This window comes from Saimiri boliviensis, chromosome 2, assembly GCF_048565385.1.
Source record: "Saimiri boliviensis isolate mSaiBol1 chromosome 2, mSaiBol1.pri, whole genome shotgun sequence".
In the NCBI taxonomy this organism is placed as follows: domain Eukaryota; kingdom Metazoa; phylum Chordata; class Mammalia; order Primates; family Cebidae; genus Saimiri; species Saimiri boliviensis.
The window spans coordinates 190,587,941-190,605,382 of record NC_133450.1 but is presented as its reverse complement, the minus strand read 5'-3'; the positions used below and the strand labels follow the sequence as shown (position 1 = coordinate 190,605,382).

The 17,442-nt window shown below is 49.7% G+C and overlaps 2 protein-coding genes across 5 annotated transcripts in view; both read right to left on the bottom strand.

Annotated features, from left to right (window-relative positions):
• Positions 1 to 16,715, bottom strand: part of CCDC180 (coiled-coil domain containing 180) — a 72,618-nt gene extending 55,903 nt beyond the window's left edge. For 3 of the 4 annotated variants that reach the window (XM_074395068.1, XM_074395069.1, XM_074395070.1), the window contains exons 1-10: positions 16,680 to 16,715; positions 16,446 to 16,494; positions 15,860 to 15,977; positions 8,538 to 8,924; positions 7,096 to 7,286; positions 4,519 to 4,607; positions 3,381 to 3,490; positions 2,219 to 2,347; positions 2,012 to 2,122; positions 1,794 to 1,889 (exon numbers count right to left, since the gene is read on the bottom strand). In XM_074395068.1, coding sequence (XP_074251169.1) covers positions 1,794 to 1,889; positions 2,012 to 2,122; positions 2,219 to 2,347; positions 3,381 to 3,490; positions 4,519 to 4,607; positions 7,096 to 7,286; positions 8,538 to 8,924; positions 15,860 to 15,977; positions 16,446 to 16,450 — 1,236 coding nt within the window. In that variant the 5' untranslated portion in view covers positions 16,451 to 16,494; positions 16,680 to 16,715. Of the gene's footprint in view, positions 1 to 1,793; positions 1,890 to 2,011; positions 2,123 to 2,218; positions 2,348 to 3,380; positions 3,491 to 4,518; positions 4,608 to 7,095; positions 7,287 to 8,537; positions 8,925 to 15,859; positions 15,978 to 16,445; positions 16,495 to 16,679 lie in introns of those variants that run through there. The other variant, XM_074395071.1, reaches the window with a different exon arrangement.
• On the bottom strand, positions 10,487 to 15,851 carry LOC104653224 (stimulated by retinoic acid gene 6 protein-like). The gene is made up of 4 exons (XM_010350799.3): positions 14,664 to 15,851; positions 13,253 to 13,416; positions 12,371 to 12,517; positions 10,487 to 11,730 (listed from the first exon to the last, which is right to left on the bottom strand). The coding sequence occupies exons 1-4, from the start codon at positions 14,906 to 14,908 to the stop codon at positions 11,585 to 11,587; spliced, it is 702 nt and encodes a 233-aa protein (XP_010349101.2). The 5' UTR covers positions 14,909 to 15,851; the 3' UTR covers positions 10,487 to 11,584.
• Positions 16,716 to 17,442: the final 727 nt, after the last annotated feature.

Below are 17,442 nucleotides of genomic sequence, written 5' to 3'. Positions count from 1 at the left end.
TATAAATTTCTTCCAAAAACAGAGTACGTGTGCCATCAGATACGAGCCACATAAGGTCGTTAGGAGAACCGAGACCCAGTGGGAAAATAAGGCCAGAGCTAGAATATTCTTCAGCAGTCCTCCCGTGGGTTCTCACCTGGACACCCTTGGCATGGGCGTGGGGATGATCCTTCATTGCATGGCACTGTTTTGCCCTTTAGCATCCTTGCCCCTGCTTAGATGAGAGTAACTTTCCCCATCCTCCCCAGCTCCAAATGCCTCCTCGCATTTCCCAAAGCCCTCTGGGGAGGTGGCAGTATGATGGGGCAGTGACTGAGAACCCTGCCAAGCTCAGAGGCTAGAAATTCCAGTAATGCTTTTCAGTGGAGCCTGAGGCTTAGCCGTACTTCCTAGCTGGGGGGGCATTGGCAAGCATTTCCTCAACCTACAGATCCACAGCCCTAACATGGGGTTAATGCTATTTATAGCATAGGGATTTTGTGAAAATAAATGAGAAAAATGCAGGTAGAGCAGGTAGAGCAGGTAGCAAATGCAAGTTGTAATAATGAGTAGAAGCATAGGAAAGTGAAGCAGTGAAATGTACCCCGGACACTGAAATCCTTGACTCCCTCAAGTGGATAAAACACATATAACTTAGGAGCCCTCCCTGATCTCAGAAGACAGCTACCACAGCTGAACTCTTTTTAATTATCCTCCCAACAAGTCCTGACAGGTATTATAGGCAGTCCTCAACTTACAATGGCTTGACATGATTTTTCAACTTCATCATGGGTTTATGGAGGTGTTAAATGCATTTCTGACTGACAGTATTTTCTACTGATGATGAGTATATTGGGAAGGGACCCTATCATAAGTGGAGGAACATCTATATCATCTTCATTTTATGGACGCAGTAAGCTCCAGGGTCTGGGCTGAGCCACTTCGGAGGCTTCCACATCTGGGCAGTGGAGAAAGTCTGTGCTCACTCCTTGCCTGTGCCTTATCTGGGTCACCATGGTGTGGACGTGGGCTGGACCCATCTGTGATTCTGAACACTGTCCTCTTTTCAGCCTGCTGTGCTGCAATGCAAGGAGGCCCCTTATCCAGCAAGCTCAGCTCACTGTACAAGACCAGGAAATGCACAAAAGCAAAATGTGCCTTTGGCCAGCCAAAAGAGGAGTCCTCTCTCACAGCAGAGGAGTAGAGCTTTGCTCTGACTTTGGAGACATCATAAACAACCTTGAATGTTGTGTTTCCACCCCAAGGAAAGAAGCAGGGGGAGGCTGGGGGCACGGACAGGGGAAAGCAGTGGGGACAGAGCCAAGAGGCAGGCTCAGCAACAGGTACCGACCACTGCAGGAAGAGAGGCAAGAACAGGCAGAAAACTAGGCATAGCAGGCAGAGCAGGTCAGTCATGAAGGTGGAAACTGCCCTGAGACAACATTCGCCCCAAGATGATGACTCCATAGTGTGGCGTCTATTGCACCGCACACAGAAGCTAAGACATGGTCTAGTAGGTGCTCAGTAATGTCACCAGCGCTCCAGATAATAGCACTATATTAGGTATGCCTGGTTGAAGATGGCAAGGAAATATGAAATGTACTTTAGAAAGATCTCTACTGAAAATGCTTACAATAGCAAGGACTCTGCTTCTCTACCTAAGAGGCCCACCTGAGCCCCTTAGAAATGTAATAGATGAGAAGCCCACCATTCCTGAGACATCAGACACCAGGCTTGGGGTGCCCTGGGTTTCCCGGGTTCCTGGTCCTTCTCCTTCTCCCATGGGCTGATCCCTGCACAGGAAAACCACTCACCATGGCTTCTTTATTTATCAGCCTGTACACATCGGGCCGCATGAGATAGGAAGTTTTCTCTATGATTTCCGCATATTTCTTCAACACGCTTTTTAGCTAGAAATGACAAGGCATCAAACTTAGTGGCTCATTTCCTGGAGAATTAAAAGGAAACAGAAGGATGCCTAATAAACCTGGCAAGTAAAAATCACCATGGAGCCCGTCTGCAGCCAACTCACTTTATTGGCTCGGGAGAACTCCAGCGAGTGCAGAGCCTCATCCAGCTCCTTAACCTCCTGCTTCTGGAGCAGGAACATCTTGGCCACCTTATCCCACAGCTCCAGCAGGGCCTATGCAGAGAAGTTGGGGTCTGGCTAGGAGCCGGTGGGAGGGAGGGAAGAAGCAGGACCCAGGTGGGGCAGGCCCAGCCACAAAGGGACCCCTACTTGGATGGTGTAGTCCTCAAGGTTGGTGTCGTTTTCCACCTTTAGGAAGAGGTGATTAATATCTTCATCAGATTCGGTCAGCTTCGTCAAAAAAAGTCCCCCTGTGTCCACGATAAGAGGTTCCATTTCCTGCAACAGGCCAGGGGGGTGATGGCCATGGCATCAGCACCCCGGGGAAGGAGGGACCCCTCCCTGTCATGGGGGAAGTGCCAGGCATGGTCCCATCTCAAAAATCATGACCATTGCCTACACCTAAGGAGTTAAGGCTCACTAGTCAGCTTTCAGCCACGCCACATGCTCTGCGCTGAGCCCTTCTTGTTGGTTCATTTGATCCTCATCTCACTCTTTGAATTGGCTGCTGACATCGGGCCTAGCCTACAGTTGGTGCTCAACAAATATTCATTAAAGAAATGGCCAAATGAAAGAATGGCAAGTTTACTTCAGAGGAGGAAACTGGGGCTCAGGTAGATGGCTTAACCAAAGCCACAGAGCTCAAGGGTGAAAGCAGACCTGGCACCTAGTTGGGACATATGAAGAAACACGGCTGGGAGCCTGTTCTTGGTGCTTCGGGCACAGAGCCAGCTCCAGGAATCCAGGGTGGGGCAGCAAAGGTCAGAGAAGACTCAGGGAGAAGGGGACAAATGGAAATCCAGGGCTCGGGGCAATCTGGAAGGACAAAGGCTGGTCTTGTTTCGAGAACAATGCAGATACCAGTGTGTCTAGAGATGAGGTCTCTGGAGAGGAATGAGAGCTGAATGGGGGGCAGTGCTGGGCTGTCTCAAGGGATGTGCCATTCTGCTCTTCACCAGCAGGACTGAGCAGGGAGGCCAAAGGCTAGGCTTTGGTATCAGACCTGGACCTGGAGGGCAGCTCTGACTCGGGCCTTATGTGCCATGTTGGGTGAGACTCCCTGGGCCCCACCGCAAAATACGGTAATAATGGCACATGACTTGTAGGGCTTTTCCAAGAAGTGCGGGGAGCTGTGCTCACAAACGCTCATAATGAGCCGCTCAGGCATGGCCCCTAGGGTTCCATCTGTCTACAGCTCTGTGAGCCACTGAGGTCCCCTCAGCTGGCAAGCAGAAGGGAGGCTGGGAGCAATGACACACCCGCCTTCGGAATGGCACAGGAAGGGAAGAGGAGGGAGAGGGAGGATTCTCACCTTTCCGACCTGCGCGATCTCCTCCTGAAAGCTGGCCAGAGCGCTTTCGTAGCTCCTCCTCTTGCGTTCTTCTCGCCCTTGAAGGGTGCTGGTGCTTATCTTCTCAGGAACTGTGGAGCAACAACAGAGGGGATGAGGCTGCCCTCAGAGCTCTCGGGAAAAGGCAGCACAGGCAGACAGCCCTGCACACCAAGGCCTGGCTCAGAAGGGGGACCCCAGAGCCAGGCCAGGGTGGCAGAGGCCTAAGGAAAAAGAAAAAAGATGATGGTGAGCCATGAGTGCTAGAGGGACTGAGGCCTCAGATAACACAGTTAAAAGCTGAAAAAAGCTCCAAATTAGTGTGCACAGAATATCTTTTAAAAAATTTCTATGGAAGCAAATACATATAGAAGTGATAATTGCCAGCACTTCCATAGCACTTCCTGTGTAGTAGGTATTGTTCAAACTCAGCTAGTCTTCATGCTGAGGCCAAGAGGTGGCTTTCATTTCTAGCCTCATTTTACAAGTGACTCAGTCATGGGGGTTGAAGAACCAAGTTGGCCAGCAGCTGAGCAGGGATCTGGGCACTTGCTTCCAGGACGATGCTCTCGCTGAACACTCTGCTGTCCCCTTTATCCACGTGGGACGCCAGATGCCACGTGGGTTAATGGGGGTGGGTTGGGCAGGGGCTGGTGACTCTCTTTGGAGAGAAAAGGTGTCAAGGTGAAGGGGAAGGTTTTACTTTTTCTCTGTTTTTCTATAGTGAGCATGTTATTACTTTTTTAATCATAAAGAAAAAAGGCTTCTATATTAGGATAAAGTCAAACTAGGACAATGCAGTAGCCAGGAAGAAAATGCAGATGAGAAATATTGCTGGGAACCTGCGAGAAAGCCAGTGCCATCCTCTAGCCACCTGTTTTTCGTCAGTAATTGCCCTCCCTGCAGGAAGCCCCTGTCCTCTGCCAGCTCCCTGCACAGGGGCAGACTCTCAGGTGAGATGCTCAGGGAGAATGCACTCGGGGTGGCTGGGCTGAGGAACACAGTGGGAGCCTCAGGGCCCTCCTCAGAGGAGTTGCCAGGAGACCTCCCCACCTTCCACCCAGGGCTCTTCTTGGATGGGCCCAGGATGAGCTTGCCTCAGGGGTGAATGGAGGCTCACCCATAGTGTCCATGAGACCCCGCACTTCTCGGGCAGCGATGGTACTCTCACTCTCCTGGGCTTTTTCCCTCTTGGCTCTTTCCTTTTCCCTGAGACACAAGCAGAGATGAGTGAAGTCCCAGCTCCAGATGCCATTCATGGCAGCTCTGGCACATGAGGGCACCAGGAGGTGGTTCTCTAGAGGGGCTGTGGGCAGCAGCAATGGACTAGGCACACCCCAAATCCAGAGAGCCCTGAGGCAGTGCCCAGGCTCCCAATAAACACCTGCCAGCAGACACCGTGGATGCCTAGGTTGAGAGGTCAGGTCCCTGCCTTCAGGGAGCTTGCCCTGGCTCTGGTGGTAAGCCAAGTGTGGATGATGAGCCTAAGCCACTTGCCACCTGGGGAAACTGAGGATCAGAGGGGTACGAGCAGCCCAGTGAAGCCAGATCATGCTAGCTCTTGGCATGCATCTTCATTTGCTCCTTCAGCAACCCATCCTATGAGATACTGGGGGTAACCCCATTTTCCAGAAAGGGGTAAGGGGCTTAGAGGAACCCCAGAGTGCAGCAGAGCAGAGACTCTAAGATCAATCCTTGTGACAACAAGGCCCATAACATTTGCGTGAGGGAGACGAGAGCTGGGGTCCCAGGAGGAACTATTTCAACAAGGAGGACCAGCGGGTGGATGTGACTTCAGCTTTAGAATTGGCATCTGTCAATGTCCAGTCCATGGGGCAAGCACCACAGAAATCCTGCAGTTCTCAGTGACCGCTGCTATTCCTTGGGCCCCCCACATGTCCAGTACTTTCCAGCCAACTTCTCATTTAGTCTTCAGTGCAGACCTGGCAGGGAGGAAGCTACTGGGCCTGGGCTGCAGCTGATGGGGCCCAAGCCAGTCTTCTAGAGACAGGTCTTTCAGGCCTTGTCATTGTAAATGCCCCTGGACCAAGGCGGCTCTATAGGAATGGAGATGATGACACCTGCTGTCAACTCTGGCTTCTTGGTCACTTGCCCCAGGGACTCAGAGCTTGGTTAATACCAGCAGTGATTTACTCCCTAGTCCAGGCTGGTCTTCGCCCTCCCAGGGGTCTGTGCACATAGGTAGACTGGCCTTGGCTGACTGAATCTTGAAGTACCTGCACCCTTTGCTTTCATGCCTGAGGAAGACAGGGAACCCTGGCTCTGCCACTCATGTGTTCAGCCCAGTCTTGCCTCTGCTTAGCCCTGCAAAGTGTCTAGAGGGAGTTGGCCCCAATGGATAGTTCCTCTAGATTCCCACCTGGGGCATCAGGCTGCCTGTAACCCTGGACCCCCATCTAGGGGGCATCGGGCAGGGCGAGATGGGCTAAAGAATGCTGACCTCAAGTCTGGGCTTGAGTGGGCCAGTGGATTTTTCCATCTGTCAGGAGTTAAGGGCTTGAGGGTCAGAAGCTTTGGGAGTGGCTTCCCTGGGAAAATTCCAAGGCCAGGTCAGGGCAGAGAACTGTACTCAACAATGGGTCTGTCCCTGCCCCAAAAAGGGTGAAAGGAACAACCAAGACTGGCAGAGGAGGCCTGCTTTCTGTCTCAGAGTCCCAGGCCCAGCAAGGGCTTATGGCTTATGTAGAACTCAAAGTGCCTAAGGGAAGTTCTGCTCCTGCTCTATTCTCTCAAGAACCCTGGGAAGGGATCTGTTTCTTCCTTTTCCCCATAGCTGAGAGTGAGAGCTCAGCAAACTAAAATGGCATGCTTAGGAACTTCTGAACTTGGAAGTTCACCAGAAACTCCTGATCTCCAAACCTGACCCCACCTGCTCTCATCTCAGGGAACTTCATTTCCACTGTTCGCCCAGCACTCAGGGCAGAGACCAAGGGCACTCAGGAGCCCTCCCCGCCCCTCCAATTCATCACTAGGTCTCATGAGTTTTGCCTCCAAGAGACACCCAAGGCCTACCTCTACTTTCCCTCTCACAGCCGCCTGCGAGGTTACAAGTACAACTGCAGTGTCTTGTGCCCTGGCCTTCTGCCTCTTCCTGAAACCCCCTACATTCTGCACAGAGCTGCCTGAGGGACTTCAAAAATGCAAATCAGCTACTCACAGTGGTAATATTCAAAATACTGACCTTGGCCTGAAAGGCTGCTCCCAGCCTCATCTGCCCTCTCTCAGGGTCCCTCACCTTCAGCCTTCTGGAGTGAACCAAGACCACCTTTCTCAGAGCCTTGTCCCCATACTGCACCCTCTGGTTTCAGCTGAGGTCCTTCCTCAGAGAATACTGTTGAGAACAGTCCCATACAGTTCTGACCCCTGTCCCCTTGGTCAGAGCCTTTCTGCCATTGGGGGGATGTGCTTATTTATTTACTTTTGAGGTCTCAAGTTTCTTAGGGGCGGGATCCCCATACCCAGTGCCTGGCCCTAGGCACTTAATCAATAATGATTGTGGGAGTGGGGGCGAGAGAAGCAAACCATCCTGCAAAGTAGATATTAACCTCCCTCCTTTAGGGGTGGTACTAGACACTTTCTTCCTACAGGCTACTCATCTTGTGCCAGCTCTTTTTGAGTTTTTGAAGGCTCAGGGTACTCTAATGCATGAGGGCAAGGCATGCACAGCAGAACCTACCTGTAGAGAACAGGGTTTTCCATAATCCAGTCGTTGGGGAGGCCATGCATCCACCTCTGCTGTCGAGGAGACATCACCTCCCCTTCAAGAGCCTCCACCTTCCTCATCATGGGCGTCCTGCCACTCTTCAGGGTCACAGCATGCTCTGCAGCCCGCTTCCTGGTGGCTGCCAGGGAGTGGACCAGCTGCACCTGAATCCAGAAGGCCAGGGATGGGGAAGAGGTCAGAGCTGCTGACTCCCAGAACTCTCAGGCTGATGGTGGCTGTCTAGAAAGACATCTGGAGGGAGCTTCCCCTCCAGGGGATGGCACTTTTCAGGAAGGCCTTCAACCCCAGGGCCCTCCCCACAGGAGAGCACTCCTCCCTGTCACAGTCACTCAGCCTCTTCAACGAAGGCCTGTTTTTAAGATACTTAAACAAAGATTGAGATGAACATCTCAGCCTTTTTTATAATCACAAGAAATTGGAAAAACAGAACTGACTAGTAGTAGGGATTGGCTGAGTAAACATAGCATGTCCCTTTGATGGAACGTTAGGCATTTATTAAAGATGGGCTACACAAAGACTTTTTTATGACCTGAGGAAATGCTTAGGATATATGGTTAAACATAGCACTTAAAAGCATACATTAAAAATTATAACCAAAATTATACAGTATGATCTCAAAATTTAAAATGCATAGAAAAAGGCCCTGAATGAAATATTCCAAGAGTTAAGAATGGCCTTACAGACAGCAGGATCATGTGAGTGATGTAATTATTTTTTGGTTTCTTTATACTTTTATAATTTGCAGATGTTCTACAGAGAATTATTTAAGGCTCAAATTAGGAATGCAAATCCCTTTTAAATAAGCAATACAGAACTTCAAAGGAAGGATTCAGGTCTGTGTGTTTCTTTTAAGATCTTGTTTTGTCTATACAGTGCTTTAGAGAGGACAAGACAGTTTTAACAACCTGTACTGTTGACAAGAGGGCTTTACTTTAATACAGTTATGGGAGTCCTAGATCAACCAGCAGGCAGCCACTCAGCATGGTGAAATACATGGGTGCCCACAGGCATGGAAAAGGATCTGTGAGATACCGTTACGGAGAAAAAGCAGATTTCAAAATACTGATACAGAATAAACCCTATTTTTTACATACAAAAATTAGACATGCTTTTATGCATGGGAAAAAGACAGAGGTCACCCAGTGGTTCCATCCAGGCTATTTCTGAGTAATTTACATTTAAAATTGTAATTTAGGTTTTCTAATTTTCAAGAAACGACATTCTAATTTTGTATTGGTACAATTTAAGAACCAGTAAGAATTATTTTTAAAATCAAAGTAATCTCAAAGCCCTTGTTTTTTCAGTTTCCAGTAGGGAAGTCCTTGGAGGGAGGGAGGTTTTGGAGAAAGCAAGGGAAGGGGGATGGAGACAGGGGGACAGAGGGCAGGCCGTACCTCTGCCTGGAAGATCTGCTGGTAGGCCTTCCCACTGGGAACCTGGGTCACCTTCCCCACTGACGACATCTTGGCTGCTGGCTGGATGTCCTTGCTGGGAAGCCGTCGTCCAGGAAACGCGTCCTGGCGTCTCAACTTCAACTTCTGAGGCTGGGAAACCACCTGACCCAAGCTCAGGTTCAGGTCCAGGCGGGACGACGTCTGGCCTCGAGGGGGCACCCCAGGGCGGGACTCCCGGGGAGGGACCCTCTGCTGGGGGTTTAGGGGGTGGGGCAGGTGACTCAGGGTTTTAACTTTCAACGAAACAATGAAACTAACCTTAGATGAGCCCCGAACTCGAGGAGGAGTCCCGTTCTCCCCGCCGTGCAGGGCGCAAATCCGAAGGGACTTTGGGAACGTGAATAACACAGGATTATTGTTTGTGCCTCACTCTGCCATGCTCTTCCGGGTAAAGTCAACAGCGCTCAAGGTGTCAGTTAGGCCTGGAACCCCAGCGCAGCGCTGCACTTGCATCCGGGACCCTAACCCACCCTCCACGGGACACTGGGAGGGCGAAGTGGAGGGAGAGTGGCCTGATTCACGCTAATTAGGCGCCTACTGTGTGCTGAGAAGACTCAGCCAGCCCCTCCCGTCCTCCTCCTCAGCTCCTCAACTAGACTAAGCAGCCCTTGGACGTCCCCCTGAGCCCGGCAGATTGGAGGGAGGTCTTGCGCCTGGCTTGGCCGCGTCCCCACCTGCAGAAAGCACCTCTCAAGGCAGCCAGGGCCGATCCAGCAACTGCAGCTGGACGCCCATGGTCTCCAAAGCAACGCGGAGGGGCGGGACTATGCTGGCCCCGCCCACGCTTTTCTTTCCAGGGAAGGGAGGTTGCTCTTAGCAATGGGAACGCCCCATACAGAGTAGCGAAACTCAGCTACTTCCTTCAATGCCAGTTTCTCCTCTCTACAAGGACTCCAACTCCAGGGCTGCCAGGAGCGGCACAATTAAATATTCTGAAAGGCGGTAGGATATATGAGATGTAGCATTGAGCCTTCATGGTCCACAAAGTCCATCCCATCTTATTTGCCTTGGTTAAAACCAATCTCTGCTAGGAGACAGCACACGGTAGTGTTTGTCTGTAAGTAAGAAGCTGAAAGACTCTGGAAGAGACCACCTCTTTCTCAGTTTAAAAGAGGTTCAGAGCTCAGAATTCAGGATCAAGGCTTGCCTGGCCAGAGATGAAAATGCTTGTGGTTGGCACTAGACATGGCCTAGGGTTTCCCATATATGTGAGACACCAGCGCCTTTTCAGAGAATCCCTCCCTTTGGCAGTGATATGTTAAAATTGCTACTAAATGCTCCCTATGCCAATTTTCTAGAATCAGTGATTGTTCTGTCCAGACTAGAATCAGAAATTAAGAAATGGTGAGTATAAAACTCTTCCATTCTCATTCTTTGGTCCTGGTTTTATTAATAAGGGGAAGTACTATAACAATTATTAGATTCATTTTAGCTGGAAAAAGAAAACGAGGACCATGATAAGAGAAAATATTTAAAGAGAAGATTTAATACCTGCAATAACCATAAGAGAGGTACCTTAATTTACCCATTTTACAGATTAAGAAACTGAAGTTCAGAGTCAGTAACTTGGCCAAGATCTCCAAGATAGGAAGATCTAGGATATGAATCTAGACCCTGTCATTCGAGTCTTGAACCATCTGACCTGTGACTAACCAGAAAAAAACGTTATTTAACCAACTGATTGGATGTACATATTGAAGCATAGCAAACATATCTAAAGATATGAAAATCACTTATATAGCTAAATGAATTATCTGAAAGGAACGTGCCCGGTACCCAGTACCCATAAAAACTAGAACATTACTAACTCTCTAGAAGCCCCTTTTGTGTACCCATCGCAAGTCATTGCCCTCTCCCCCGCCAGGAGAACAAATATTCTAACTTCTGAATTAGTTTTGCTTCTTTAAAACTTTTATTTAAATGGAACCATACAGAATGGACTCTTTTGGGCTTATCTCATTATGTTTCTAAGTTTTATACTTTTTTTTTTTTTTTTTTTTTGAGACAGGGTCTCACTCTGTTACCCAGGCTAGAATGCAGTGGCACAGTCATAGCTCACATAGCTTACACTGTAACCTCAAACTCTTGGACTCAAGCAATCCTCCCACTTCAGCCTCCTAAGCAGCACAGGACAAATGTCCACGCCTCCTGGCATGACATTTGGCCTGCCTTGGGATGGTCTTGGCCAGTCCCTAGAGCTCTGTAACCTGACATGTCACATGGCTCACCCTCCTCAAACATGCTTGAGGCTTTCTAGCTCATACAACTTTACTCTTGTGATCCCCTACTAGAATACCTGCCCACGCTGTCTTTGTATCTTCAGACACGTGGCTTTTCCAAGTAATCTCACCCTTCTCAGAGAGAATCTGTGCATCTGCTGTGTGACTAAGGCCCAAGTTAGCTCTGATCCATTCCCCTCCCATACCAGTGGTGATGGGAGAGAAAGCCTGTTGTGCGCCTGCAAAGGTCCAACAAAATTGGGGGCCAGGATCATGGAGTTCCTTCTTTCCCATCTGTGATAAAGCCTGGCAAGACGGAAGCAATGAGGATGCTGTCGGATTGAAATCCACGTTCTGTTCCAGACAAAAATGGGATCTGATGGTTAAACTCTCCTGATGTACATATTTGACTATCTTCTCCAGTGACATAAAATTCTGCCTTGTAGGTAAACTAAGTGCTTTTTACCAGGTAACTCTTCAAGGCTGCCTACCCACAATGGATAGTGCAAGTCATTAATGGGCAAAGTTTGTTCAACAGACTTTTCTTTAGTTTTTTAATCTTTTTTTTGCCAAGGGAGTGAAATAGTCCTGAGGCTTCATCCCTCAGTCCAGGTGGCCATCCCATGAGTAGCCAATGTTGTCTACCATCTGCATGGATGGTGCCTGTGCCATCCCATTTCGTTGCAGGAGACAGCTGCCGGTTAGACTGAGCCTCTCTTGGTGGCAGATGTGCTAGCCCGGCCCTGGAGCAGATGATGGGGGCCAGCATCAGCTGTCCGAACATGTCATCAGAATTTGGGACTCCTGGGAACTGTGCCCTAATTTTGATTTTCTGAGCATGACGAGTCTTGGGTTGTTGATTAGGGTCTGCAATAGGAGCCATCTTGTTCTGGACCTAGCTGAGACACGGGGACCTATGATAGAATCAGAGCAGACAAACTGAAGAAAAGAGGGGTCGCAGGGAGGTGAACTCCCTCTCCAAAGCATTTGAAAGAGCTGCCTGGAATGTGTAAGATGTGGTAGAAGGAGCTAGACTGGGACTCCTGGGGACATGAGGGAGGTTGGAGGAATGTAAGTTGTCCCTCAGAATTGAGTATCTACGGTGCTGGAAATAGCAATGAACATTATTAATCTGAGCCCTAGAGAGTCTGAGCCCTAGAGGGGCAGAGAGCCTCAGAGATCTTGTGGTAAGCAACAAGGAAGAATCATCAAAATGTAGCGTCATCTTGGAGGGCATCTGCCATGTAGCCTGGGATATGGGTTGGAGACTCAAACAAATGGAGAACTCCACTAGCAGAACTAGAGTTCACTTCCAGGAACAAGGCAGGAGGCCAGTTAACAAGACAAGGACACAAGGCCTGAGTGGTTCCCATAGTCAAGTTGACTGGGAGCTAAGCCTCCTGGGCTTCCTAGTTCCAAGAGATCCAGGGCCTAAAATATGGAGAAAAGGAGCAGGAACAGCGGACTGTGGGGTACCTCAGGGATCCCAGGGAGTCTGAGGATATTTATTTCCTGTTGTCTGAATCCAGCGTAGGTCTAAACAGAAGCCGTTACCTGCCGATTGATTTAGGCACCAGTATTTGGTGGTCTGCTGCAGCTTCCTCTCCCTGTGATCTGTGATCAGAATGTGGCAAAAGCTGACAAGCACAGGGTTGGTGTGATAATGGTCCACGTAGAGCATGCCGATCCATGCACTGAACCCTGAAATCCAGAGGTAGGTCAGGCCAGGCAGTACCTCCTGACATGGCCCGATTTGTGCTTTTCATGATATAACTGTAGAGCCAGTTTGCTCTCCAATGGTGTCTGAGTCTTTTCTGAGAATCTAGAAAATGAGTTATAAAGATCTGCAGTACTCTTACAAATCATATTCTAATCTGCCCATTTTATGGGGAGCTCAAAGCTCAAAGGGTTAGGAGCTGTTGTGGCTAATTCCAAGCAAGCATCAGTACATTTATTGAATAGATGAGTGAATGAATGACTGTGGGCTCAGAATAGAACAAAAACTACTTTTGCTTCCTCAGAAATGGCTTTGAATTTGGAGCATTTCAACTGAACAGAGCATCTTCTGCACTGTTTCCAACTAACAACACTAATAATTCTGAGATGTGTTCTTTCTAAAAATTTTCAGAGCTGTGCATTCATAAATTAACTTCTAAGTGTTCAGATAGAATGTGACTACCTTTGACTCCTCTTCCTTTATACCTCAAAGGTCTGCCAAATGGGCAGGAATTTAATAGCCTTGAACTCCCTTTTGACCAGCAGGCTGCATGTGTCTTTATTACTCAGCCTTAAAGCTTCCGCTGGAAGATAAACTCTGAGCATAAATAAAAGGCATGAACTCCGGGCTTAAGATACTTGTCTTCCCAGGCAATTGCCACAAAGGTGAAAGACCAGCCCTCTCCAGAGGATGTGGCCAGATGGGTGCTGATCACTTACCCATGTCTGCCCCCTCATAGCCACTCGGCATGATGGTCCTGTCAATGCGGGCAATCAGCCACGTGCCCAGGAGGCAACTGATGAGCAGCCTGGAGAGGCAGGCACCCAGGCCCAGCAGCACATTGTAGAAGAACAGGAAGTAGTTGAAGTTGTGGAATGCTTTCCTACAAACAGAAGCCGGCCCAAGGCACCACCTTTCAATACAGCAAGGTTGCTGGGCTGAGGGACTCTGGAGTCCCCCAGACCCAGGGTCAGATCCTGCAGCTCCAGGCTCAAAGCTTTGTGACCTCATGCCATCAACGGGAGCTGACTGCCCTCACCTCACAGCACTGGTGTGAGGAATGGCTCAGGTAGTGTGGGGGCTGCTAAGCTCAGTGAAGGATGAATGGCAGTAGGGACAGCCATTGTTTCATGCAATCCTTGGGGTCTGAGGCTTCCTACATGATAAGAAATTGTGTGGGGCTGCAGCTGGGTCAGTGATTATGGCAGAAGTGGGGCTTCTCCATGTCTGTTGCACCAGGGACCTATTCCCAGCCGCAGCTGTTCCAACATCTTCCAAAGGAAATTTCCCAAATGACCACCTGATCATGTGGTTTCCTGTTGCCTCTAGAATAAAGCCCAAACTTCGCATCCTGAGTTTCAGCCCCCTCACTGCCCCCAGAGGTCTTCTGGTCTTGTTTCTTTGTGTCCCCTTCCTGTCACTCATTAAGGCCATTGCATGACAACCATTTAGGATTCTCATTCTTCTCCTAACATATCCTGCCCTTTTGTGGCTTCCTGCCTTTGTCCTTGTGGTGTTGGCTGCTGGCCATACCCTCTCCTCTTCTCTGCCTGTAGAAATCCTACTGTCCTGCTGACCTCATCTCCAGAGTCCCATCTGCAGTGGCATTAACCACTCCTGCCTCTCCTCCGGTTTCTCTTGTATTTCTTTGCACTCCCTGGCATCCTCTGTCCTTGTTGTTTATGTGCCTGCTGTCTGTTCCAGTGGACCGAGCTTCTCACAGGCAGATTGTGTTGGGATGATCTCTTTACCCTCATGCCCATGTTGTTCCCCCAATGAATGGATGGCTTTGAATGAACGAATTAGAAAGGATTTCCATGTGCCGAGCACTACTAAGTTCATATTTTAACACATTTCATCCTCACGATGCCTCTTTGAGATATACACAATTATTTGTAAATGGGGAAACTGAGGTTCATAGTAAGCTTCCACATCACATGGCTCCTAAGGTGTAGAGCCAGGATGTAGACCCTGGCAGTCTAGCTCCAGAGCCCACCACTGACCCACTGTACCTGGCCCTCGCAGAGAGTGTGGGGCCTGCCCAGGAACCTGCCATGGGCGACAGGGAGGGACTCAGAGACAGCCAAAGGCAAAGGCCTACAATTCCCTCATTCCCTCCTTCACCATCACCTGTTGTTGAGAGCCAGGGGCTTCTGCTTGTCAGCTGTGCCCAGCTTTGGCTGTAGGAAGAAGCTGGTGGCGATCCACATCTGCAGGATCATGAGACCCACAACAATGGATATGGTGAGGCTGAAACACAGGGTGGAGCCCTCCTGAGGTGGCCTTTTCCCCTCTGCCAGGCCCTTCTCTGATGCCCAGTGAGAGAGAGGAGAGAGGCTGACCACCCAGCGGAACAATGGTAATGTGAGCTCCATGCTTTATGCTTACAAAGGATTCCCCTGCTCACTGTGCAGAGGAGAAAAACGAGGCTCACAAAGGGGAGGTGACTTTCCCAAGACCACACGTCAGGTCTTGCGGCTCCAGATCACAGACCATTACTCCAAGATTTCACTGATGTCCCTTTCTCCAGGGGTGGCAACTGGGTGAGCAGTTTAACAGGTTGGGGACTAAAGAATGGAATGGGGTTTTGGGAAGTTCCTGAGAAGACCACAAGAGAGTGGACAGGACAGGCTCTGCCCCCAACTCACAGGTGGCTTGAGGCAAGTATGGAATCAAGAAGCCTAGAGCAGGAAGGGTCCCCAGAGAGCACTGCATGCCATGTTGACATCCCCTGAGTGGCAATGAGAGATAGTGGCTAAAAGGAGGCATTGGTTTCAGACTGCCCAGCTCTGAATCCTGAGTCTTGCCCCTGCTTGGAGGAAATGCTTAGTCTCTCTGTGCCTCTGTTCCCTGGTGTGCAAAAGGGAAGGTAACACAAGCACCAAATTCATAGGCTGTTATGAGAAAAGGTACATACTAAATGTTCAATGAAGCCAACATTCACTTTGTCTTCCCAATATGTAAACTGAGGCCCAGAGAAGTGGAGTAACTTACCCCAGGTCACACAGCAGATCCAAAAGCTTTACCAGGATCCCCTGCCTCCTTCCATCATACTGCCTTGCCTCCCATTTTACCTTCCTAAACCTCAATTTTCCCAGCTGGAAAATGGACATACATGTATCCCACACATATACACATGGTTGTGAGGGCGTAACGGAATGGTGTAAGACGCAGCCTTTTGTGAACGCTGTTTTCCCTCCCTGTGAATTGCTATGACGGCCCATCTTTAGGTCAGGGCCAAGATCATGTATGTGTTCACATAGCAGCTCGAACTGCACCCCAGCTCTCAGAACATGGCAATGACAGGACACCCGCCCAGCACTTACATCCCGATGCCCAGCCCTCGCAGCATCTCCAGGCCCTGTTTGTGGACGATGGGCAGCACCAGGCCGTACATGATTGCCATGCCACACAGGCTCTGCACCACGTGAATGATGAAGTAGCCTGGGAGCGAAGGAGAGCTGCTGGTAACTCAAGGTTCTTCGTGAGCCACCCCCATACCCCTCCCTGCAGGCCACCCTCTAGCCTCCTCCCACCAGACACCCTGGCACGCTTGCTTATCTGTTTCTTCTGCCTGGAAAGGCCTCACCTTCCTTCCCGTTCACTTCCTACTCCACCTGTCAGGTGCAGTTCGAGTGTTAACTCCCCTAAAAGGCATCTGAAACCTGCCCTGGGGCTGGATAGTCACAGTCTCCTCTGGGTCACTACAACCCTTAGCATACACACTGCCTGGGTTCAGGACGGTGGTGAGGAGGACCTTGAGACTAAGTTTCGCCTTCTGTCCTGACAGCCCTTCAAGGACAGAGGCTAGGGCTGCTTCTGACCACCTCTTTCCTCCCCACTCACAGCCAGGACTCCCCAGGTGATGAGAGGATGTGTGATGAATTGAATGGGTCACCTAATGGCACTTACCCCATAGAATATAGGCTATTTGCCAGCCAGAGTACCTTGCAATGGCTACCTGAGGTTTAAAAGGAAAAAGCGGTCTCAGAGCACGAGGAAAACTTCATAACCTCTGCCACATGTGCCTAGCATCCCTTTCTCATTGCAAGTTCACCCACAAACCCAGCGAGGCAGGTGTCATGCTCACCCTCAGGTTTTAGCATAGGGCTTAGTCTAGATCAGAAAGAGACTCGGCAGACTCACCACGCTCTCCGACGAGGCCGGGTTACGGAACCTCAAAGGCAGAAAGTGTTTATCTCCTGCCCAGAGCCTCTTTATGTGCTTTCTGGAAAAGACATGGGACATCAAGTAGTGCCCATAACTGATAGCTCTTTGTGAGTAATTAGAGTCCCAAAGATAGCACAGGGAGGCCTGCAGGGCTGATGGTGGGCAGTCTAGCCTCCCTGTGCCGACTGCAGCTCACCGAGGATCTCCAAGTTGCCTTAAAAGTCTTGAACTTTAGTCCAGATTACATCTTGTAAAAATAATATGTATTTACTGAGTCATAATAGTGACTGAATCTGACAGATGAGATAATGTGTAGCCGGCCAGCCTGCCTGCCTGCCATCCTGCATGCCTGCCTGCCTGCCATCCTGCCTGCCTGCCTGCCTGCATGCCTGCCTGCCTGCCTGCCTTCCTTCCTTCCTTCCTTTTTTCCTTCCTTCCCTCCCTCCTTCCTTCCTTTCTTTCCTTCCTCTTCCTTCCTTCTTTCCTATTTTTATAGTTGAGAAAGCTGAAAATCAACAAAATTAAATAACTTGACCAAGCAATTAGCAGATGATCAAGTCTTTCTGATCCCAGAGACTTTCTTTCTTTCTCTTTCCCTTCCTTCCTTCACCTCCCTCTCTCTTTCTTTCCCTCAATCTCTTTCCCTCCCTCTCTCTCTCCCTCCTTTCTTCTTCCCTTCCCTTCCCTTCCTGACTTTTCCCTTCCCTTCCTCTCTCTTTCTCTCTCTCTTTCTTTCTTT